Source organism: Populus euphratica, unplaced genomic scaffold (genome assembly GCF_000495115.2).
Source record: "Populus euphratica unplaced genomic scaffold, PopEup_1.0 scaffold26.1, whole genome shotgun sequence".
NCBI classification, from domain to species: Eukaryota; Viridiplantae; Streptophyta; class Magnoliopsida; order Malpighiales; family Salicaceae; genus Populus; species Populus euphratica.
This window is the reverse complement of record NW_011499896.1, coordinates 788,033-807,703: the sequence shown is the minus strand read 5'-3', so window position 1 is coordinate 807,703 and position 19,671 is coordinate 788,033. Positions and strand designations below refer to the sequence as shown.

Sequence of the window (19,671 nt, the reverse complement as noted above, 5' to 3'; positions counted from 1 at the left end):
TTCCCGTTGGAAGATTTTTATGATTAATTATGGGATGTCTGCAGTGCAGGCAGTTCTGGAAGAAACACACTGGAACTGTTCGGTCGTGTGTGCCTGGTCTCCTTCTGGGAAATTGTTGGCAACTCCCAGCTTCGATGACACAACTGCCATTTGGGAAATTAATGGCGGTGATTTCGAATGTCTTGCTGCTTTAGAGGTATTTCAATTGATAAAAAAATGTTGGCTTTTGCTGCCTTTTTTGGGTTTGAAAAAATCTTCTCATGCCCGGGACTGATCTTGCACTTTCCAGGGTCATGAAAATGAAGTGAAAAGCGTGTCTTGGAATGTATCTGGTTCGCTCCTTAAGACTTGTAGTTGGGATAAAACTGTTTGGATTTGGGAAGTAATGCCTAGGAATGAAGCCGAGTCTGTTTCGGTTTTTCCAAGGACACTTAAAATGGTTAAATGGCATCGAGCTATGGATGTTTTGTTTAACTATGACAAGGTAAAATTGCTCATCTCTGCTCTTATTTCCACTGAAATAAGCTTCTTTAAAAATTCCATTTCTGCTTTCGAAATAAGTTAAAAAGTATGAAAACAACATTAATGTTTTCTTAGAAATACAGGTTTGGGCTGAGGATGGTACTGGTGATTGCCATTGTGTTCAAACCTTAGGTGAATCTAGCAAGTACTCTCTTCCCCCTTCCCCCTCTGCCCCCCTTCCTTCCTTCCTCCCCTCACCCCACCCCACCTTTTGCTTTTGTGTTACTCTCACAGATGGGCTCTTCTTATATTTTAATCATTATGTAGGCTTAGCTGATATAGTTAGCTTTTGCATAGACTTCAATTTTGTATTGCTCTAGTTCATGCTATTTGTTGGTTTGTCAATAACTCCCTTTGCAATATGATGGATCAAATCAATTTGATCGAGGCATTTTTTCCACTCAGCAGTCTCTCTTCCACTGTCTGGGCACTTTCTTTTAACGATGAAGGAGATAGAATGGTTACCTGTAGGTAAGCAAATATTTTCTCATTTTGATGGTCATTGGGGGAATGATTTTTTTTCTTAAGGAATCTAGTAAAAAAACCAGAGTTGTTCTTGCAGGTAAGTGAACAGATGTGGGAATGATTTTTCCGTGATGATTTTACCCTAAAAATATGAGAAACAAATGTTGGAAGGGTGAAATTGGGCAATGACCATACACCTTGGTAAGTGTTACAACCTTACCTAATAATTTAAATTATTTAGCTGAATTTTTTTTTTAATATAATATCAGAACCTTGATGATATTAGCCTCACCTAATATCTTTCTTTGTTAAGTTATCATTGAGAGTTCTTGTGGATAGCATGGATAACATAGACATTTTACGAGGTAACCTTTGTCTTTCTGCATTGGTTCTTTCTAAATTCTCTATGTTTTTTCACCCCTTCGTGCTTGAACAGGAAAGGGGTGCACAGATGCTGTAAGGTTTTTTGCGGAGTGCAAAGATGGTTTGGTATTTAATTATTTATATCCTCACTTTATTATATCTGCTGATTCAACTCACCATGAAATTGCTCCTTTATTCACATTGTATTGAAATATAGAAGCTTAAATTTCTTTCGTAGGATGTCAAGTATGTGGACATAACAACATACATAGGATTTATGAAAAACTGCAAAGTCGTCCTCTCACAAGCCAGCAACTTACCTGCCTTTTTCAGGACAAAAACTGCTGTATTTCACAACCTTCAGATATATTTTTCTTCCACTCTCTAAGTCTCCATGGACGCCCCCCCACCTCCATACTCATCTAACTCCACCGCTCGTTGTTATTACTGGCAAAGAACTTAATAGAATGATGATGGTTGATTAAATCAAGCATCTGATTAACATTAGGTTCGACCTTTGTTTTCCTCAATTCATTTTTCGCATCTTGGATAAACTATTTGGGAGTCCAACAGCTTGATTCTCTTGATTTATTCTTGCTTTCATTTTTATTTATATCAGCTTTCTTTTTGCTGATTGATTGCTTCACACAATCATATCCAAATCCTTTGATTCTTGAACTTTTCATGTTTCAATGATTTTTATCTGGTGTCATGATGGCATGGAGAGAATTATCCTCAAAACTTAAAAGTTGGATGGCTACTTAAAGAAAGGAAATAACCAAATATCATTGCTCTGAGTGGGGAAAAATGAAACCAATTAACCTTGTTCCGAAAACAGTCTCAGTGCAGATGACTTTGGGAGGCTTTTTGTCCCTATGAAATGGACATGTTTCTAGCATTGCTAAAGAGTGCAACATGGTGATACCCTCTGTGCACGAACAGCAAACACATTCTTACTCAGCCTAGTTTTTCTTGTGAATTTCTTACACCATGCCCTTTTCATAATTTTATTTTCATTAAATCGTTGATAGGATTTAACAATCAGGTCGGGTATCTCACGTTTGCCAACTTCAAGCTGATTGTAAAGCTATAAATTAATCACATAAATGACTTCTTAAAAATGAATTTCTACTAATTTGAAAGAAATTGTCGCAACATGGATTGAATACTGGTATCTGATTTTGATTTGAAATTGGTATGATGAGGTAATACATCTTGCGAAATTCTTCGTTTATGTTCATTTTTTGGGGAACATTGGTGACAGTATATACTTTTTATGGCTTTTTTTTTTTTTTACTCAAACCAATAAAAAAAATGTAGCAGAGAGCTAGATAGAGCAAGCAAGGTCATTGAAGGAATTCTTAGGATTTAAGCCTGATTTTGCGACAGTAGCTCCATGGCTTTCATGGGAACAGTAATGTAATCTGTCCCATCAAACTGTTTGCGGCTTTCAATTCAAACTTTCGTCAAAAATGAACATCGAAGAAGGGAAAACTGAAGTTCCATAGCTCTCTTTATTCTCAATTAAGGAGTGATGGTGGTGCAAGTCACGTATAGGGCGTCTTCGGTAAAACATGGTGTTTTTGTAAAACTATTTTTCAATTAAAAAATTTATTAAAACAATAATTTTAAATTTTTTATTTATTTTTAATATCAACAAATTAAAATAATTAAAAAGATTTTAAAAATATTAATTTGATATTTTTCTAAACAGAAATAGTTTGAAAAATACTGTTGAATTGTAAAAATTAATAGATAATAAGTGTTTATTTGAGAGGGTGATAGATATTATTTTTTAAAGTAGTTTTTACTTAAAAATATATCAAAATAACATTTTTTTTTAAAATATTAGCATATCAAAATAATTTAAAAAGATTTAAAAAAAACATGATTAAAATGTAATATTAAACGTAACCTAAATCAAGTGGCTCCTAATAGTAGTGTCAAGAAGCTACAAATAGGCCTTCGAAGTGCCACTGCCAACTCGAAATTTACTGTGCAACAAAGGCAACAACATAATCGAAAACGATGGTCATTGTATATTTGATTTGATCATCTGTCTTTCCAAAAGAAAGAATATTTAAAAAAAAAAAATTACTCATTTTGATTTTGTGATTATTACAAGTACAATGTCTCCTGTCTTATATGTAGTTCAATTGCTTGTATTCCTTTATTTATTTATATTTTTTCGAAAAACAATTATGTCTTGTTGAATTACACCTGCACTAAGAAAACAAAGAATTTTATTTTATTTGTTTTTAACAATGAAATTTGCAAGACAATTACCATGCTCATCATCGTATCTATATCCACATTGCAGAGTCGCAGTATCGCTGCAGCAGGCACAGAAGTGCTTCCTTAGTCGTGAGATGCACAGAGAAAGGCGGTCTCTTCTTGAGGTTTGATTTATTACTATACTAGAGTGCTGCTCCACACACACACACACACACACACACAAGTATTCTTGTCATTTCAGTGTGCATATAAAATATTAAAGAAGCAATTTATCCTTAATTAATATAATAATAATAAATGGACCATATTAAAAAGACCGTTTTCACTATTTGATCCATCTTGATTATCGAATTATCTCTTTTAGCTTTTGTTTTACGAGTTGGTCAATATTAATTGTTTGGACAAATATTTTAGGAATCAGAAGCATTATTATATAACAAAAAATTAAGTTTCCTTTTAGACAACCATAATTGGGACCAAAGGTAATGAGCTAGTGATAAAACAAGGAATAAATATCCAGGCATAGGCTGCGAGCTCAACTAGCATCAGTGTCTTTCTCTCAGGTTCGAAAAAAAATGTGGTGGTTTGAGAGATTATCATGTATTGTGCTGTAGGAATTCCTCCGCAATGGGCAGCAGGAAATTTCCCCATTCATTTGCATGGAACAGAAGCTCTTCAAACCAAAATTAATACACGTCAAACTTCGAAAACAAATAACTATTATTATTTCTTAGTTTCCGCAAGCAGGCCGTAGCTGCTTGATTTATTGTTGATGTTCTTTATTATTTCAGTGACATAACGATTGCTATATCATTAGAGATAGCGTGTGCTTTGTTTCCAGCTCTAAGCATCAACGTATGGCTGCTTGAATTTGTTCCAGGGTTCTTCCTTTTGTTTCTGGCACCAGCAATGCCACAAACGCTATGGTCATCGCATTGATCGCAGCATAAAGAATAAATGTACCTGAAAACAAGACTTGGATAAATCAGATTTCGGCTTGCACATCTTGCTTTACAATTTAATGTTAAATTGCTTCTGATAAAATGAAGTTTTAGATTTATTTACCATAGGAGCTCCAGGACATAAGGAAGTTGAAGGTGAAGGAAACTGCCCATGCACAGAACCAGTTCACTAGTGTTGCTAGGCTTCCAGCAACTCCTTTGATATTCAAAGGGAATATCTGCAACAAAAAGATAATGTTTATGTTGGGGGGGGTATATCCAATATATATGGAGACGGAGTTATCATCTTGAATGGAGTATTAGATTACCTCTGACATTATAACCCAAGGAATTGGACCCATTCCTGCCGAAAATGTTCCTATAAATAGCTAAACTCGAAGAGTGATTGTCAGATTTAACATGGGAATATATGGGGCTTTTTGTCGTTAATTGTTTTTACTCTTTAGGAAGATCAATCCAAGCTAACAGTGATATCGTTTGAGAAAACTTGTAGTCTTACCAATATGCCAATTACAGCGAGCATGGGAGCTGACTTGAGTGCCAATTCATGAACCTGTTTTACACACAATGTATCTCTAAATATTTATATATCTGGAAAAGAGAGCATCGTGAATTATGACTTGTAAGGTATATTTGAGAATGAGAGTTTGACTATAACCTTCAGATAGAATGAAAGCCCAGTTATTAGGCAGGCGATGACCAGTCCTGATGCAGAAAACTAGAAAGCAAAGAAAGTACAGCTTTCAATATGTGAAGGGGTGGCTAGTCTGACTCTGAGGAAGCTCTAACTGAGACGTGAACAAAACTTTACCAGTAAAAGAGGCTTTCTTCCAACTTTATCTATAATGGTTGTGTTTAGGGCAACAACCACAACCTGCAAAATGGAATTGTTTCAGTCAATTCCAAGCGGGTTGAGACAATTAAACTTTCTTTTTAATTTGACTAGCATTCTGGGAAGTTAGAAACCTGAAGGATGGCATAGATTATGGTTCCAAGAGACGGAGAAAATCCTGAAATATCAGTCTCAGAAAATTAGAACAATCATGAATCTTTGAGCAGCACGCCAGTTCAAACTTTCAATCTTCTTTACCTGCTACTTCAAAGATAGAGCTAGCATAAAAGCAAACTGCATTGATTCCTCCAAATTGTTGCAAAACCATCAATCCAACTCCTATCTGGAAAATAATTAAGAAGTTAAAATAAAAGGTCATGGTGGAGTGACTACTTATTTTTCACTGGGATCAGTAGAAAGTAATGAAATATTTACAAGGACTGAGTGCAGGTTTCTTCTTTGGAATAGGTCTAGCAGTTTGGCTTTTGGGAGGCGTTCCAGAGTTTCTGTATAATCCTGTCAGACAATTGACATATTACTCGTTATTTTATTTTTTATTGTAAATTTTGAGATATTTACAATGAAATCCTAATGCAGACTACAAAATGGGAACCTTGATTTCAATTGCCTCGTAAGATATATCAGCAGCCCTGCCACGAAGTTTCTGTAATGTGGTTTCAAACTCTTTTTCACGCCCTCTCTTTGCCTGGATTCATCAGATAGTGTGTCATGCATATGTTATTCTTTGTCATTTATATATAAATATTGCTTTTTTTTACCAGCCATCTGGGAGACTCCGGAATGAGAAATAGGCCAACATGCAGAATTACACAAGGGATAACTCCTGCAAGACTTCAGAGGTAAGCTCCCTGACTTACTATCCGTTGCATTATTTTTCTTTCGATGATTGAATATGCAAATGGACAGAGTAAACATACCAGTCAAAGCCAAAACCCTCCATCTCAGTACTGTTCCTATTATGAATGCAACAGACACTCCAGTAGCAACCATAAGCTGAAGATATGATTATTTATCGAGTTGTGAATAGTAATCCTTATGTATAATTTGTCGTTATGGATGATCTGCATTGTCTATTTCATATTCTTTTATTCAGAAAGAATCCATCAAATTAGACGGTCACAACATGGGAATACAAATTTAACTATGAAAATAGTGTGCACGTGATTTCTCTGTGTGCAATGTTTACCTGAGTCACAGTTGTTAATGTTCCTCTAAGGTTTTTGGGTGCAATTTCAGCTATAAAAACAGGTACCTGGTCATGATAAATAATGACATGATGCTCATCAGTAACATGTTTTATATTAATCAAATGCTAGATGGGAAATAAAATGTACCACGAAGGACAAGGCTCCCATTCCATATCCAGTTGCCAATCTCCCAATGTCCAATGCCAGAGCGCCCTTTCATATCGAACCAAGACAGGGTAAGATTTATAGTAATTTATTTGGAAAGATCATTTTTTTATGCTTATTAAGATGACACAAACCTTAGCAAAGTAAATGGCAAGCCATCCTGCAACACAGAAGGTGCTAGAAAATCTCATCGCCTATATTCCACATGAACACAGTATTATTAGGTGGATATTCTCTGGAAAAAAACATGTAAAGAACAGAATCCTTCACTAGTTTATCTTGAAAGATTAGGGATTCATAATATCATCCGTTTTCTTACCCCTTTTCGACCAATATAATCAGCAATTGGTCCGCTTGTGATTGCACCAATCATTGCACCAACTGTCAATATGGAACCAAACAAGGAATACTGCATGCATAAAAGCATTCTCAGAAATCAACGAATCAGTTTAGAAGCTAAAACCCTGAGAGTTGATTTCCGATGTTTAAAGTTGCGTCATACAGACGATCTGATTTTGTTAACGGAAACTATGGAGAGGAAACTATCAGCAACATAATCCAGTGAGTTCCTCTCATGATTTAGCATTCCAGGGATGAAGAATTGATTATTGGATCAACAGAAAATTCCCTCTGAAAGAAAGAATTGTCTGTGTTGACAAATGTTTCCAAGTATCAATTTTGTGGGGTCTGATTTTGAGCATTTATCGATGCCATTATCCTTGCTTGGTTTTTTCAGGTGTGTTAATTCGAGTCTTCAAAAAGGAAAATATTCGTTATCTGTTTTTTGGAATAGAAAATTGCTGCTTCTAGGGTGCGTGTAAATTTTTGTTGGAGGTCTGGCTTCTTCCTCTTTTCCTGAGTTTGGCAGTCTCTTATGGATCCATTGTGTGCAGTGATATCATATAACTCCAACGCGTCTACAGTTCTGCCTGTTATTCTTTGCCTACTCTCAAGATTTTCTATGCTCCTATCCACACTTCCCACCTTATGCTGCTTCTTTCGTTTCTTCTCATGGATTCATTTTTGTTAATTTGGATTTTCTTGCACAATTGTTTAACTACTTTAATTTGCCTATGCTTTACTAAGGTTAATAGGTTATCATTTTCTAGTGCTGCCTTTTCGATGTGGCTTTCATTTGGTAAGGAGTTTCTATGTTTGAGTTCGACTTTGCTTGCTGATGCCCCTAATTGTTTGCCCAAATAAGCTTCTGCTCCTCCTATGCTGATCTAGCTGTTCCATGTTTCTGGAATATGCTTTTTGTCCTATTCTACGCTGTCTACAATTTTCTGGTTTGCTCTTGGGATCCTTAGTTTTAATCTGTTTTTGGTCTGTTACTTTCGGCATCATTCTCGTATGAAGGTTAGCTTAACATTCTCCAATCAATTAAATATATTGGATTTTTCAAGAAGAAAAGAAAGAAAAGAAAAGAGTGAAGCTAAGGCCTTGCTTGAATCATTAACTCACCTCTGCTATAGACAAAGACAGATCTTCCCTCATAGCCTTCTGAGTTGGTGATGAATAGCCAGACTGGATTCAAAAGCAAACACCTGTTGTCGGTGGTCGTAATGCAAGGTTTTGAACTACTAATTAATAGTACGTGTTTTTAGAGTTGAAAAGGAAATGACGAGGTTGCACTTACACAGGATCCAACTTCAAAAGAACCAGCAACTGCAACAAATGTGCTGAGGTAAACCATCCAAGCAGTACCAGTATTGTTGCTGCTACACTGAGAGCCAGATCCTTCTTCGTAAGATGAATTCTTCGGCATGAGTGGTTCTCTTGCGTCTTCAAGCGCACCATCGTTATCATTCTCTATGTTTTCTCTGATGGCCATGCCCTTTCTTTTCTACAGTCTCTCTCTCTCTATCTCTATATATATGGACGAGCAGGCCAAAGAGAATTCTGACAATGTTTTAGTGGTCGCAGAAGACATATTGAAAAAGGCCCGAATGAGATATTTTTATTGAGCAACAAGACGTGGATGATATTTGCTTTCGAAAGGAGACCAAAATACTTGGTCCCGGAGCTGTCAAACTTCAATAATCATAATGGCTCCTCTTATATTAGCAACGAGATACACATTTTCCAGTGGGATCTGCCCTTTGATGCTGTGCAAAACCGTTGCTGGTTTCATAAGAAACAGGAAGGCGTTAGGTGCATCAACAGAGAGTCAATCGCTGAAAGAGCATAACATCAACATGCTAGGTATGTTCTTTCAGAAAGTTTTTAGCAGATTATAAAAGACTATCAATTCTAAGCTCTAATTCGCTCTTTGCTTATAAAATCTGTCTCTTTCAAGCATGGAACAGTCGAGCCATAAAACAGTTTTCTATACCTGACCATTGTATTGACAGTATCTGCTTTGGGAGAGGAAAAAAACCCGTGCCTATAAATAAATAAATAAATAAGAGGCCTCTTTGATATTTTGGAAGTTGATGTGAAAGCAACCCCTAAAATAATACCCAAGTAGTAATAATAACAATAATAATAACTAAATAAAGACAGGGTTATTCCACGTCACGCAAGTGGCAACTCGAACCAAAAAGATACAAGATAGATGAAAAACGACAAACCGTTGAATTGATGGTATGAAGGTTGACAAGCAGGTGCAGATGAAAAGAGTCAGCAAGACAAAGATGCAAGAAACATCAGCTCGGTTATACAGTGATAGATAGTGCAGATGAAAAGAGTCACCAAGACAAAGATGCAAGAAACATCAGCTCAAGATAAAGATGGAAGATACATAAAGTAGTGAGAACAACATTGTGGTTGTTCAATAAAAACAGAAGAGAAAAGACATTGAAGTTCTTGTCATTAATAAGAAGTAACATTAACCATGACAAAATAATCATACAACAGGGAGTTTCAAGATCATCCCGTAACATATTTTCAAAACTCCCAAGGATTTTAAGATTATAAAAACCAAAAGGGAGTTCTAAAAATTAACTTTAAAATCTACATACGTTCAGAGTTTTCTTTTAGTTATTCTAGGTAATTGCATGGAGAACACTAATGAAGTGATTATCCAATGCTATGATTCCTCATAAGCTAATGTCATGAAAGTACTGTAATCTAAGTACAAGTCTATGGGACTTCTTCCTTTATGACAATAATGTATAATATGAATAAAATGTGTTTCACCATTGTTCCTTTCTTACCTTTTTCTCTAATTCTCTCTGACACTTGGAATATGATACTACAACAAAATCGTAAAGAAACTAGCATGTTTAGGTCAGTCAGAGTAGACTCGACCAAATTATTAAAAAAAAAAAAAGGTATAGGAGAGATTTAGCCTGAGTTTGTTTTACATTTTTTTTTTAAGATTAATATGGGTATTTGAGTCAATTTACACGTATCATGATTAATCTCATAGGCTCTGAAATTAATAATCATATAAGCCTCTAGTAGCTATTATACGAGCAACCAAAGACTCGAATCTGAAACCACAGAGAAAACAAATCCCTTAGTTCTAAATTTATACCACTTGACCACCACTTAGATAATTATATTTGTTTTACACTTGATTTAGGCAGCAGCAAAATATTTAATATTAAAAAAATTAAAAATTAAGTTTAAATAAAACAGTTTTTATATATTTTTTTAATTGAGATTCATAAAATTGTATTTATTTTTATATTTTTAAAATACTTTTTAAAAATCCATCAATATTTTTCATTCCCATCAAATATCGTCATCAAAAACTTTATCATCAAGGTTTTTACTCCATCAACAATTCAATTCTATCAGTATTTTCATTAAAAAGAAGAAACTCAATCAGTGGGTGGAGCAGGCCATAATAAGTACACCTCAACACATGGATTTTTAAACCAGCACCGCAAGGTCAAACTGGGCCGACAGGTTCAGTTGAAACACCAACGCCATACAATTGCAGTCGTATTGGAAAGTCAAAGGGTTTTCTCTTAGAAGGTAGTTTTATCAAGAGAAGAGTTTCTTTAGCTTGTAGCCATGGAAACAAGAATTTCTTACATTAGTTGGAAAAATAATTTTCCAACGTGGACTCGGGCACACTTGAGTTAATTATTCATTATTTCTTTAATTTTAATACACTTAAGTATAGAATCACACTTAATTTTATTAAATAACAAACAAAATTTACTTTTCTCGAATCTCAAATAAACCCTAAAATAAAATAATACACAAATACAATAAAATTATTATTATAAAATAAATAAAATACTTAAATACATACATATATATATATATATGCAAACTACAAATTCAACAAGCAAATTTCGAATATTTTAACTTTAAATATAAATTGGTGTTATAACAAAAATGGATGGGTTTTCTGAGATGGTGGAATGAAGCTTGACATAAAAATAAAAAAGGGGGGGAGGTTGCGTTGATGGTGGTAGGTTGGGTGGTTGGATTTTAGAGGGGGGTTGTCGAAAATTTAAAGAAATTAGAGTTAGGGTTTGAATTGAAGGAAGAAAAAACTATTGGATTTTAATTTTTTTTTAATTTCTAACGGAAATTTCATCGGTAATTTAACATGTCAAATATGTTCGAATAGATTTTATTTTTCTTAATTCTCTTGTTGTTTTCTTTAAAAATTACTAGTGAAAAATTTATGGTGTGATTTTTATGACAAATATTATTATTTATAGATAATTTTTTAATTTATATTTTTTAATTTTCTGGAGCAGTGATTGGAAGTAAATCTAAAGAGAGTTCCTTGTTACAAACGGGCACTCGAGCATGCGTCATCAGAGAGTAAATTTCACATTCTCAAACTCAACAGACCTAGCTTAGAGAGAAATGGCAAAGGGATCGAATGCATCTCTAATCCCAAAAAAAATCAACATTTACCTCTCAAAACTCAATGAACAACAAATCATTAAACTACTCAAGAAAGTTAACAGCTCCAAATGCCAGCAATGTGTGATTTCTACTGGCTCAAAATTCAAGGGAAAATATTATGAAACTGAGACCAGTTACTGATACATTCTTTCCATCACACAGAGCATTATCATGCTCCAGCCAGCCTAATGCACAGATGTGCACAACCTTTCAGATTTCCAGCATATACTTTCCAACGCATATAATGCCGCCTACAGCTTAGCCTTCCCATCTCCACTATAATGTACATTGCAAACAGGACTAAACCATGCCAAACCAAATGACAATTGTCGAAACAATCTCCAAACCGGGCCTTTTCTCCATTACAATCCAAAGAAGCATTGAGCTTCTACCATGCCTTCAAAGTTTAGAGAAACTCACAAGGCAGCACGCCAATCCTTGGATAGCCACCTCAAGAAGAGGGTTCACTGAAAAAGCATACTGGCTGCAGCTACAATCTCTATTCAGTTCTCTAGTCACCAATAAAGTAAATGGGCAAACAAAATGTTAAATTCTAAAACCAAAGAACATCTGAAAATGACCTTTTGATTATTCTATAGGGTAACACTATACCTCTAGCACTTGCTTATTCTATAGGGTAAAATATGCTGACCTTTTGAGATCTATAGGGCAACAACTGTGGATGAGAGGGGGGAGTGAGAGTTCTGTTTACAGCATTCTCACAACCTTATCCATTGTTTGCCTAGCATTTAACTGTGGATGAGAACAAAGCAAGTGCCAGGTACATACTTCTCCAAAATATCTTGGGAGCCTCACTCCGGTATACATTTCAAGTACCATGAATTGCACCTTCAGATAGAATGAAAGCCCTGTGATTATGCAGCTGTGGACCAATCCAAAAGCAGAAACCTAGAATGCCAAGAAAGCATAATTTTCAGCTTGTGACGGGTGACTGGTCTGAGGAGATTTTTATAGCTCCTCCTGACAGTTACGTGAGAACTTTACCAATAAAAGAGGCTTTCCTCCAATTTAATCTATTATGGCTGTGCTGAAGGCCACAACCTGCAAAATGGAACTGCTTCAGTCAATTTCTAGCTATAGCTGAGACAGTTTATTTTTCTTGAGGTGACACACGTTGTGAGAGTTTGAAACCTGAAGGATGGCATAGGTTATGGTTCAACAGAAAGGGAAAATCCTGACATATTACAATCACAGAAATTAGAAAATCAATTATGAATCTTTGAGCAGCATATGAGTTCAATCATGAGTTACTCGATTTCCTTTCAAGATGAAAGAAAGAAAATGGCTAAACGAAAGTTATGGAGACTGATTTTTTAATCTGTTTAACCAGAGACAAAATGTGATGTTTTCTCCCCATGTTCATGTAAGGTGATTTTCCCTTGAAAGGAATCTTTAACAAAGAACTTTTACCTGCTGACTCAATGGTATGGCTGGCATAAAAGCAGAACGCGTTGGTTCCTCCCAGTTGTTGTAAGACCATCAATCCAACTACTATCTGGTCAAATAATGAAAAAGTTAGACGTTATTTATAGTTGAATGTCAGATTTGATGGAGTACTTTAATGAGATCAGTGGAAAAGTAAGTGAAAATCTGGCTGAAGAGAGACACATTTACAATGACTTTAGGGCAGGTGTCTTCTTTGAAAAGTCAAGCAGTTTGGCTTTTGGGAGCCGTTCTATAGTTTCTATATGATCCTGTCAGACAATTGGCATATTACTCATTCTCTTATTGTACTGTAAATAATTAGAAATAGCAATGAAATTCTAATGCGGACTGCAAACTGAGAACCTTGATTTCAGCTGCGTCGTCAGATGAATCAACGGCCTTGCCACGAAGTTTCTGTAGTGTGCTTTCAAACTCTTCTTCACGTCCCTTCTTTGCCTGCATTCATCAGACAGTTGTTTCATGCATAGAAGTTATTCGTTGCTATCAGTTTCATCTTTTAAATATACATATTGTTGTTTCTTACCAGCCATCTGGGGGACTATGGTAAAAGAGACAGGCCAACAAGCAGAATTACACAAGGGATGAGTCCAGCAAACTTCGAAAGTAAACACCCCGTCCTACTATCTTTTGCAATATTTTGCTTTGGATGATTGAATATAAAAATGGATACAGGAATTTTACCAGTCAAATCCAAAACTCTCCATGTCAGTACTGTCCCTGTTATGAATGCAACAGACACTCCAATACCAACCATAAGCTGTAAGATACAATAATATATAACGGATTGTGATTCTTATGTATAGTTTCTCATTACGAGTGATCTGCATTATCTGTTTTCTATTCCTTAATTCAGAAAGATCCATAAAGCTAGACTGTCACTACATTGGAAATCAAAATTTAACAAAAAGAAAGTGTTTCAGCAATTTTTTTGTCGTGTGCAATCTTTACCTGGGCTGCAGTTGTTAATGTTCCTCTAAGGTTACTGGATGCAATGTCAGCTACAAGAACATGTTTTAGGCGTTAGAAGAGAGAAACAACGTGCCACATAGTATAGTGCTCCCATTCCGTATCCTGTTGCCAATCTTCCAATGTCCAATGCCAAAGCGCCCTTGATGTATTAACCAAGACAGAATAAAATATATAGTCATGTCCAAAAATCAAGTTGTTATACATACTATGATGACACAACCTTAGCAAAGTAAACGGAATTACACAGAAGGTGTTAGAAATTCTCACCGCCTGCATCCCACATTAACACAGCATTGTTAGGTGGAACCGAATCTCTCACAAGTGTAGCTTGAAAGAACTGTAAAGATTCATGATAGAATCTCTTTCCTTATCCCTTTCTTGTGAGTGCACCGATCATTGCACCAGCCGTCAATATGGAACCGAAGACAGAATACTGAATACATACTCGGAAATTAACACTTCAGATTTGAAGTTAAAGCCCTAAGAGTTGATTTTCCATATTGAAGTTGCATTGTATAACAGGTTCTGATTTTGTTTACGAAAACCCCGAACATGCCTTGTCTTTTTATCCTAATAGTCGGTTTCCTGCAATGGATCTTAAACCATTTGTAATCTTTTCCATGTGCTACATTTGTTTCATATTCGTTTATTATTCCCTATATTCAATCATAGTAAATATAGTATAAATTTTCCGATGGTGATTAAAATTTAATGTATCAACAATTAAACCTGTCATATTTCCTGAAAGTATCGGTTGAATAACAAATAGAACTGTAGAAGCTATCGTGAAAAATGTAAAGATTTGCCAAGTATGTGGTTTTTCTGCCGAAAACTGCAGAACTGTACAACCTATAATTCTCTATGTCCTCTCATGCCTTATCTTTACCACTATCCATATCTTTATATATATATATATATATATAAACGAACAGCCCAAAGAAAAGTCCAAGAAAATGATTTCGTAGACAAATAGGATGAGATTTATCTTTTTCTGAAACCACAAAGTCATTTTCTTAAAAAGCTGTCTCGTTCAAGCATAGAACAGTAAAGTCAAAATAATTTTCTTCAAAATAGCATCTGCTTTAGGAGGAAAATAAATGATTTAGGAGGAAAATAACTGATTTAGGAGGAAAATAATAAACACCAAGACTGTGAATAGGAGCACGTTTCATGCATGAGGAATTAAAAAGAAAATTCTTTGCTATAAAACCGGGGCTGCCATGGATGATGGTTTCAACCGCTATTGTAAGCAGGTAAATGATGTTTTTGAGAAATTTATATGAATATAATCACAACAACAATGTCAAGTAGTGGCTGCTAAAAGAAGAATAACGAAATAAAGGCGGCCTTACTTGTTGACCTATAAACGTCGACAGAAGTAATGTGAACCGAAGGGAAGAATAGAGATAAAATTTAGAATAGATGACCTGTAAATTAAGATCAATTGTTGAATCGAGGGTACTTCAGGTTCACAGGCACGTGCAGGGATGAGGAATTTGACATTTTCAAATTTACAGCGGTGTTATGTTGACTTGGTAGTATATTAATTGAGGCTAGTTTGACCAAGTCATTCCAGAAAAAAAAAGTCCTTGCACTGTTCTATCACTTTTGATTCAATAGCATCAAGGCGCTGCACATGAGCCTTGAATGTGGTTTTAAGCAGCTTCAATCGCAGTTCTCTTCCTTGCCTACCTGGAATGTTTACCAAAGGCTATAGGGAATGATTGTACGTGAAACTGGGTTGCCAGCTTCGGCTTGGTTTTTAAGCTTTGAGGCTTCTCCTAGTGGATGAAAGAATCTTTGTTCTTGTCTACCAGCATGCCGTGTTAGGATTTGCTTTGCCCCATCGCAATATGTAAACAGCATTGCAAGTAAACCCAGAGAGAGTTCCTCGTAGAAACTGGCACTTGAAGCCTAGATCAGTTACTCGTATACATTCTGTGGATTTTCTTCCTAGTTCAGTCAAGAAACACCATAATAAAACCGAGATCAGAACTCGTATACGTTCTTTGATCATACAAAGCATTGTCAGTCCCAACCTAGGATCTAATGAATCGGTCAATTCATTCCTCCATTTCCTGTGAAATCAAAGAGAGTCCAGTTCAGTCTCCAGCCAGCCTCGCTAGCGCACAAATTTGTCCAGACGCCAGCATAAACTCTTCGAGTGCATATTATGCCACCTGCAGCTCAGACTTCTCATCTCTAAATATGATTTACATTGCAAACATGACTAATACCGTGCTATTTTCGGTAGACAAACTAAGCCTTTTCTCCATAACAGTCCAAACATATTGCTAGCTTCTACCATGCCTTGAAGGTTTAGAACCTCGCAAGGCAGCACACCAACCCTTCGATAGCCTCCTCAAGGAGGGTTTGACTCAAAAGACCAATGTTTAGATACTGGCTACTCGCTATAATCTCTATTCAGCCTGTCCACTCAGCGATAAAATATATGAGCAAACAAAAAACGATAAATTCTTCTATCAGAAGAAAATTTGAAAAGGGCAACTTGATTATGCTATACAGTAACACTATTACCTCTAGCACTTGCAAGGGAAGAAGCTTTACATGATGCTGAAGGTCAGATTATGCATCTTTAATTATTAATCCAATGATACACATTTTCATTTAGATATATAATATTATATGCATACAAAACATCAATAGACATTCTATATCACTTAAACGGAAAGAATTAACTATTCTTTTTCATTTATCTATCTTTGTTAAAATAATTAAGTTCAAACACAAAAAAAGGCTAAAAATTCTAAATAATTTGCATATTATGAATGCTTAGTCTTGATCTAAATACAAATAAAGTGTATATAGATTAAACTGAAAATATTATTCTACCCTTAATAAATATAACTGCATAAATATTATTTAACATCTTCCTTTAAACTCATGATGCTACAACTACAAGTATCGAGAGTTTTCCAACCAGAAAACAAAAACGAGAGATGGAATACGTCTTGATAAAGAAAACTGCAATCTATAAGGAAGAATAAACAAAAGGCAAAGCAATAGTATCATGCTTGAGATGATAACAAGTAAGATGATAATCGATCTCAATTTGCTTAGTTCGCTCATGGAAAACCGAGTTGTGAGCAATCTGAATAGAACTTTGGTTATCACAATACATAGGCGTAGGATGAGAAAAGAAAACTCTCATATCAGTAAGTAATCAACGTAACCAAACAATCTATTTAGTAGTAGATGTCATGGCATAATATTCTGCTTTGGTGATGATTGAGAAACAATATATTGTTTCTTGCTTCTAATAAATAAGAGAATCACTTAAAAAGATACATAACCCGGTAACATACTTGGGATCTATAAGATCACTGCTATAATCAGCATCAAAGTATGCGCGCAACTCTAAGGAAAAAATGGATGAAAGTAATAAACTCTGAAAAATTGTACCACAAAGATATCGAAAAATACAAAGAACGGCTGCTTAGTGAACAGTTATAGGAGAAGCAATAAATTAACTAACAACATGAACAGCATATACAATATCTGGATAAATAATGGTGAAATATACCAAACTCCCAATAATTATGCAGTATAAAGTAAGATCTATCAAAGATAAACCATTAGAAGAAAAGTACCTTGCGTTAACCTCAATATGAGTATCTACAGTCTTATTATCAAAAAGTCTAGCTCGCTCAAGAATATCTGTAACATATTTTGACTGAGAAAAAAGGTAACATCTAGGTGAGTATGCTACCGCAATACTTAGAAAATATCGAAGATAACCCAAATTCTTCATTTCAAATTGTCTAAACAACTCTATCTTCAAAACTAAAATATCATCAATATCATCACCAATAATAATCATGTCATTAACATATATAAACAAAATTGTATAACCTGCATCAATGCACTTAATAAAAAAAGCAGAATCATAACTGCTAGAAGTAAAGTCAAGAGACAAGGTCACATTAAAGAATTTCTCAAACCAAACATAGGGTGCTTGTTTGAAACCATAGAATGCTTTGTTAAGCTTACAAATATATCTAGAGTTATGTGAAATACTAAGGGGGTGTCATATAAACTTCTTCTTGAAGATCTCCATTCAAGAAGACATTTTTAACATGTCACTAATGAATCGAAGCTACGGTAATAAAAGTATGAATAGTAGTCTTTTTGCAACTAGGACAAATATTTCCTCATAGTTTATACCATATTGTTGAGAATATCCTTTTGCAACTAGCTTAGCTTTTTATTACTCAATAGACCCATCAAAATTAGTCTTGATTTTATACACTCAACAACAACCAACAACACTCTTACAAAGAGGTAGAGAAACTAGATCTCAAGTATATGTCTTATATAAAGCAGAAAGCTTTTCATCCATAGTTTGCTGCCAAAATGAATCAAAAATTGTCTCTCTATAGGAAAAGAAAGAGACAATAAATAGAAGCTAAAAAGGAAGTAAATAATGAAGAATAACAAGAATAAACAAAATCTGGTAGTTTTGTGGATTTACAAATAAGGATGAACTAATATGGAGGTGGAATCCAAATGAAGCTTAAAAGGCTATAGATGAGAATAGAGCTTCTCAGGTGTGCTAAAGAGTAAAGTACTGGAGCTTCAGGTGTGCTAAAGAGTAAAGTACTAGTACTTACAAAGTTATGAGTACAAATTGGTCGAACATGGAGAGAGGTAACATTACTAGAATCCTCAAAAAAAGAATCTATAAGAATAAGATCAGATTTAGTCAGGCTATAAATAGTGGATGGAATAGAAAAGAAAAGTATATGCTTAAGGAAGATAAAATGACAAGACACATAAAGTTTCTGAGTTATTGGATTAAAAAAATGATAACCCTATTTACTTTCACCATAACCCAGAAAGACATAAATAACGAATTAAAAGGATAGTTTATTGTGTTCTATATAAGGACGAAGAACGAAACAAGTATAACCAAAGACTCTAAATGAAGAGTAATAAAGAACATACCTATATAACTTTTTAAAAGAAGATAGACCCGAACTATGAGAAGATGGAATTATATTAATCAAACTTACAGTAGTAACAATAGCTTCTCCCCAAAATTCACTAGGAACAAAAGTAGACAACAAGAAAGAACAAGCAATTTCGACAATGTGCCTATGTTTTCTTTCAACAACATCATTTTGCTTAGGAGTATCTATACATGAAGTTCGGTTGATGATTCCATCTAAAGAAAGCAATTGGTAAAATTTATTAGAGGTGTATTCCCCACCCAAATCACACCTAAAGCATTTGATCACAGCATAGTGTTAAGTTTTGATAAGAGCTTGAAAAGCTATATATATCTTAAAGAATTCAGAACAATATTTCATTAAATAAACCTAACAATAATGAGTATGATCATCAATAAAAAAGACATGATATCGAGACCCTCTTTTTATGACAACAAGAGAAGATCCACATACATCAGAATGAATTAAATCAAATGGTGAAAAAAAAAAATATTTCGATTAAAAGGTAAAGCATAAAGTTTTGTCAATTTACATCCACTACAATCAGAAATGTCACAAGTTTTTAAATTTTCTAAAGCTTCTATAGATGCCAAAAATTTCAAACGACAAGACAAAATATGACCTAAAAAAGAATGCCATAAATAAAAACTTGAAGATAAAAGACTCAAATAAAAAAAATCAATTATAGAAGG

General features: G+C 34.7%; 2 protein-coding genes and 2 long non-coding RNA genes across 4 annotated transcripts in view; 1 reads left to right on the top strand and 3 right to left on the bottom strand.

The window, feature by feature from the left end:
* The first annotated feature begins 603 nt into the window (after positions 1–603).
* On the top strand, positions 604–1,434 carry LOC105132074 (uncharacterized). The gene is made up of 5 exons (XR_843540.1): positions 604–667; positions 928–993; positions 1,085–1,188; positions 1,301–1,352; positions 1,424–1,434. It is a non-coding gene; the product is annotated as an uncharacterized LOC105132074 (long non-coding RNA).
* A 2,956-nt stretch (positions 1,435–4,390) lies between these two features.
* On the bottom strand, positions 4,391–8,802 carry LOC105132072 (sugar transporter ERD6-like 7). Its single transcript, XM_011035357.1, has 18 exons — positions 8,392–8,802; positions 8,217–8,279; positions 7,072–7,161; positions 6,887–6,946; positions 6,735–6,800; positions 6,587–6,652; positions 6,318–6,393; positions 6,159–6,223; positions 5,993–6,085; positions 5,815–5,895; positions 5,638–5,722; positions 5,514–5,557; positions 5,359–5,421; positions 5,206–5,265; positions 5,047–5,100; positions 4,856–4,915; positions 4,651–4,765; positions 4,391–4,548 (listed from the first exon to the last, which is right to left on the bottom strand). Exons 1-18 carry the CDS (start codon positions 8,584–8,586, stop codon positions 4,436–4,438), a joined length of 1,449 nt encoding a protein of 482 aa, XP_011033659.1. The 5' UTR covers positions 8,587–8,802; the 3' UTR covers positions 4,391–4,435.
* A 2,775-nt stretch (positions 8,803–11,577) lies between these two features.
* Positions 11,578–13,485, bottom strand: LOC105132073 (uncharacterized). Its single transcript, XR_843539.1, has 6 exons — positions 13,209–13,485; positions 13,005–13,089; positions 12,726–12,768; positions 12,579–12,635; positions 12,423–12,482; positions 11,578–12,326 (listed from the first exon to the last, which is right to left on the bottom strand). It is a non-coding gene; the product is annotated as an uncharacterized LOC105132073 (long non-coding RNA).
* Positions 13,486–16,500: 3,015 nt separating this feature from the next.
* The window catches only part of RKF3 (receptor-like kinase in in flowers 3), an 11,711-nt gene continuing 8,540 nt past the window's right edge, over positions 16,501–19,671 (bottom strand). Inside the window, exon 2 of the mRNA XM_011035356.1 lies at positions 16,501–16,637. The gene's annotated coding sequence lies outside the window, so the exon portion shown is untranslated. The remainder of the gene's footprint in view (positions 16,638–19,671) is intronic.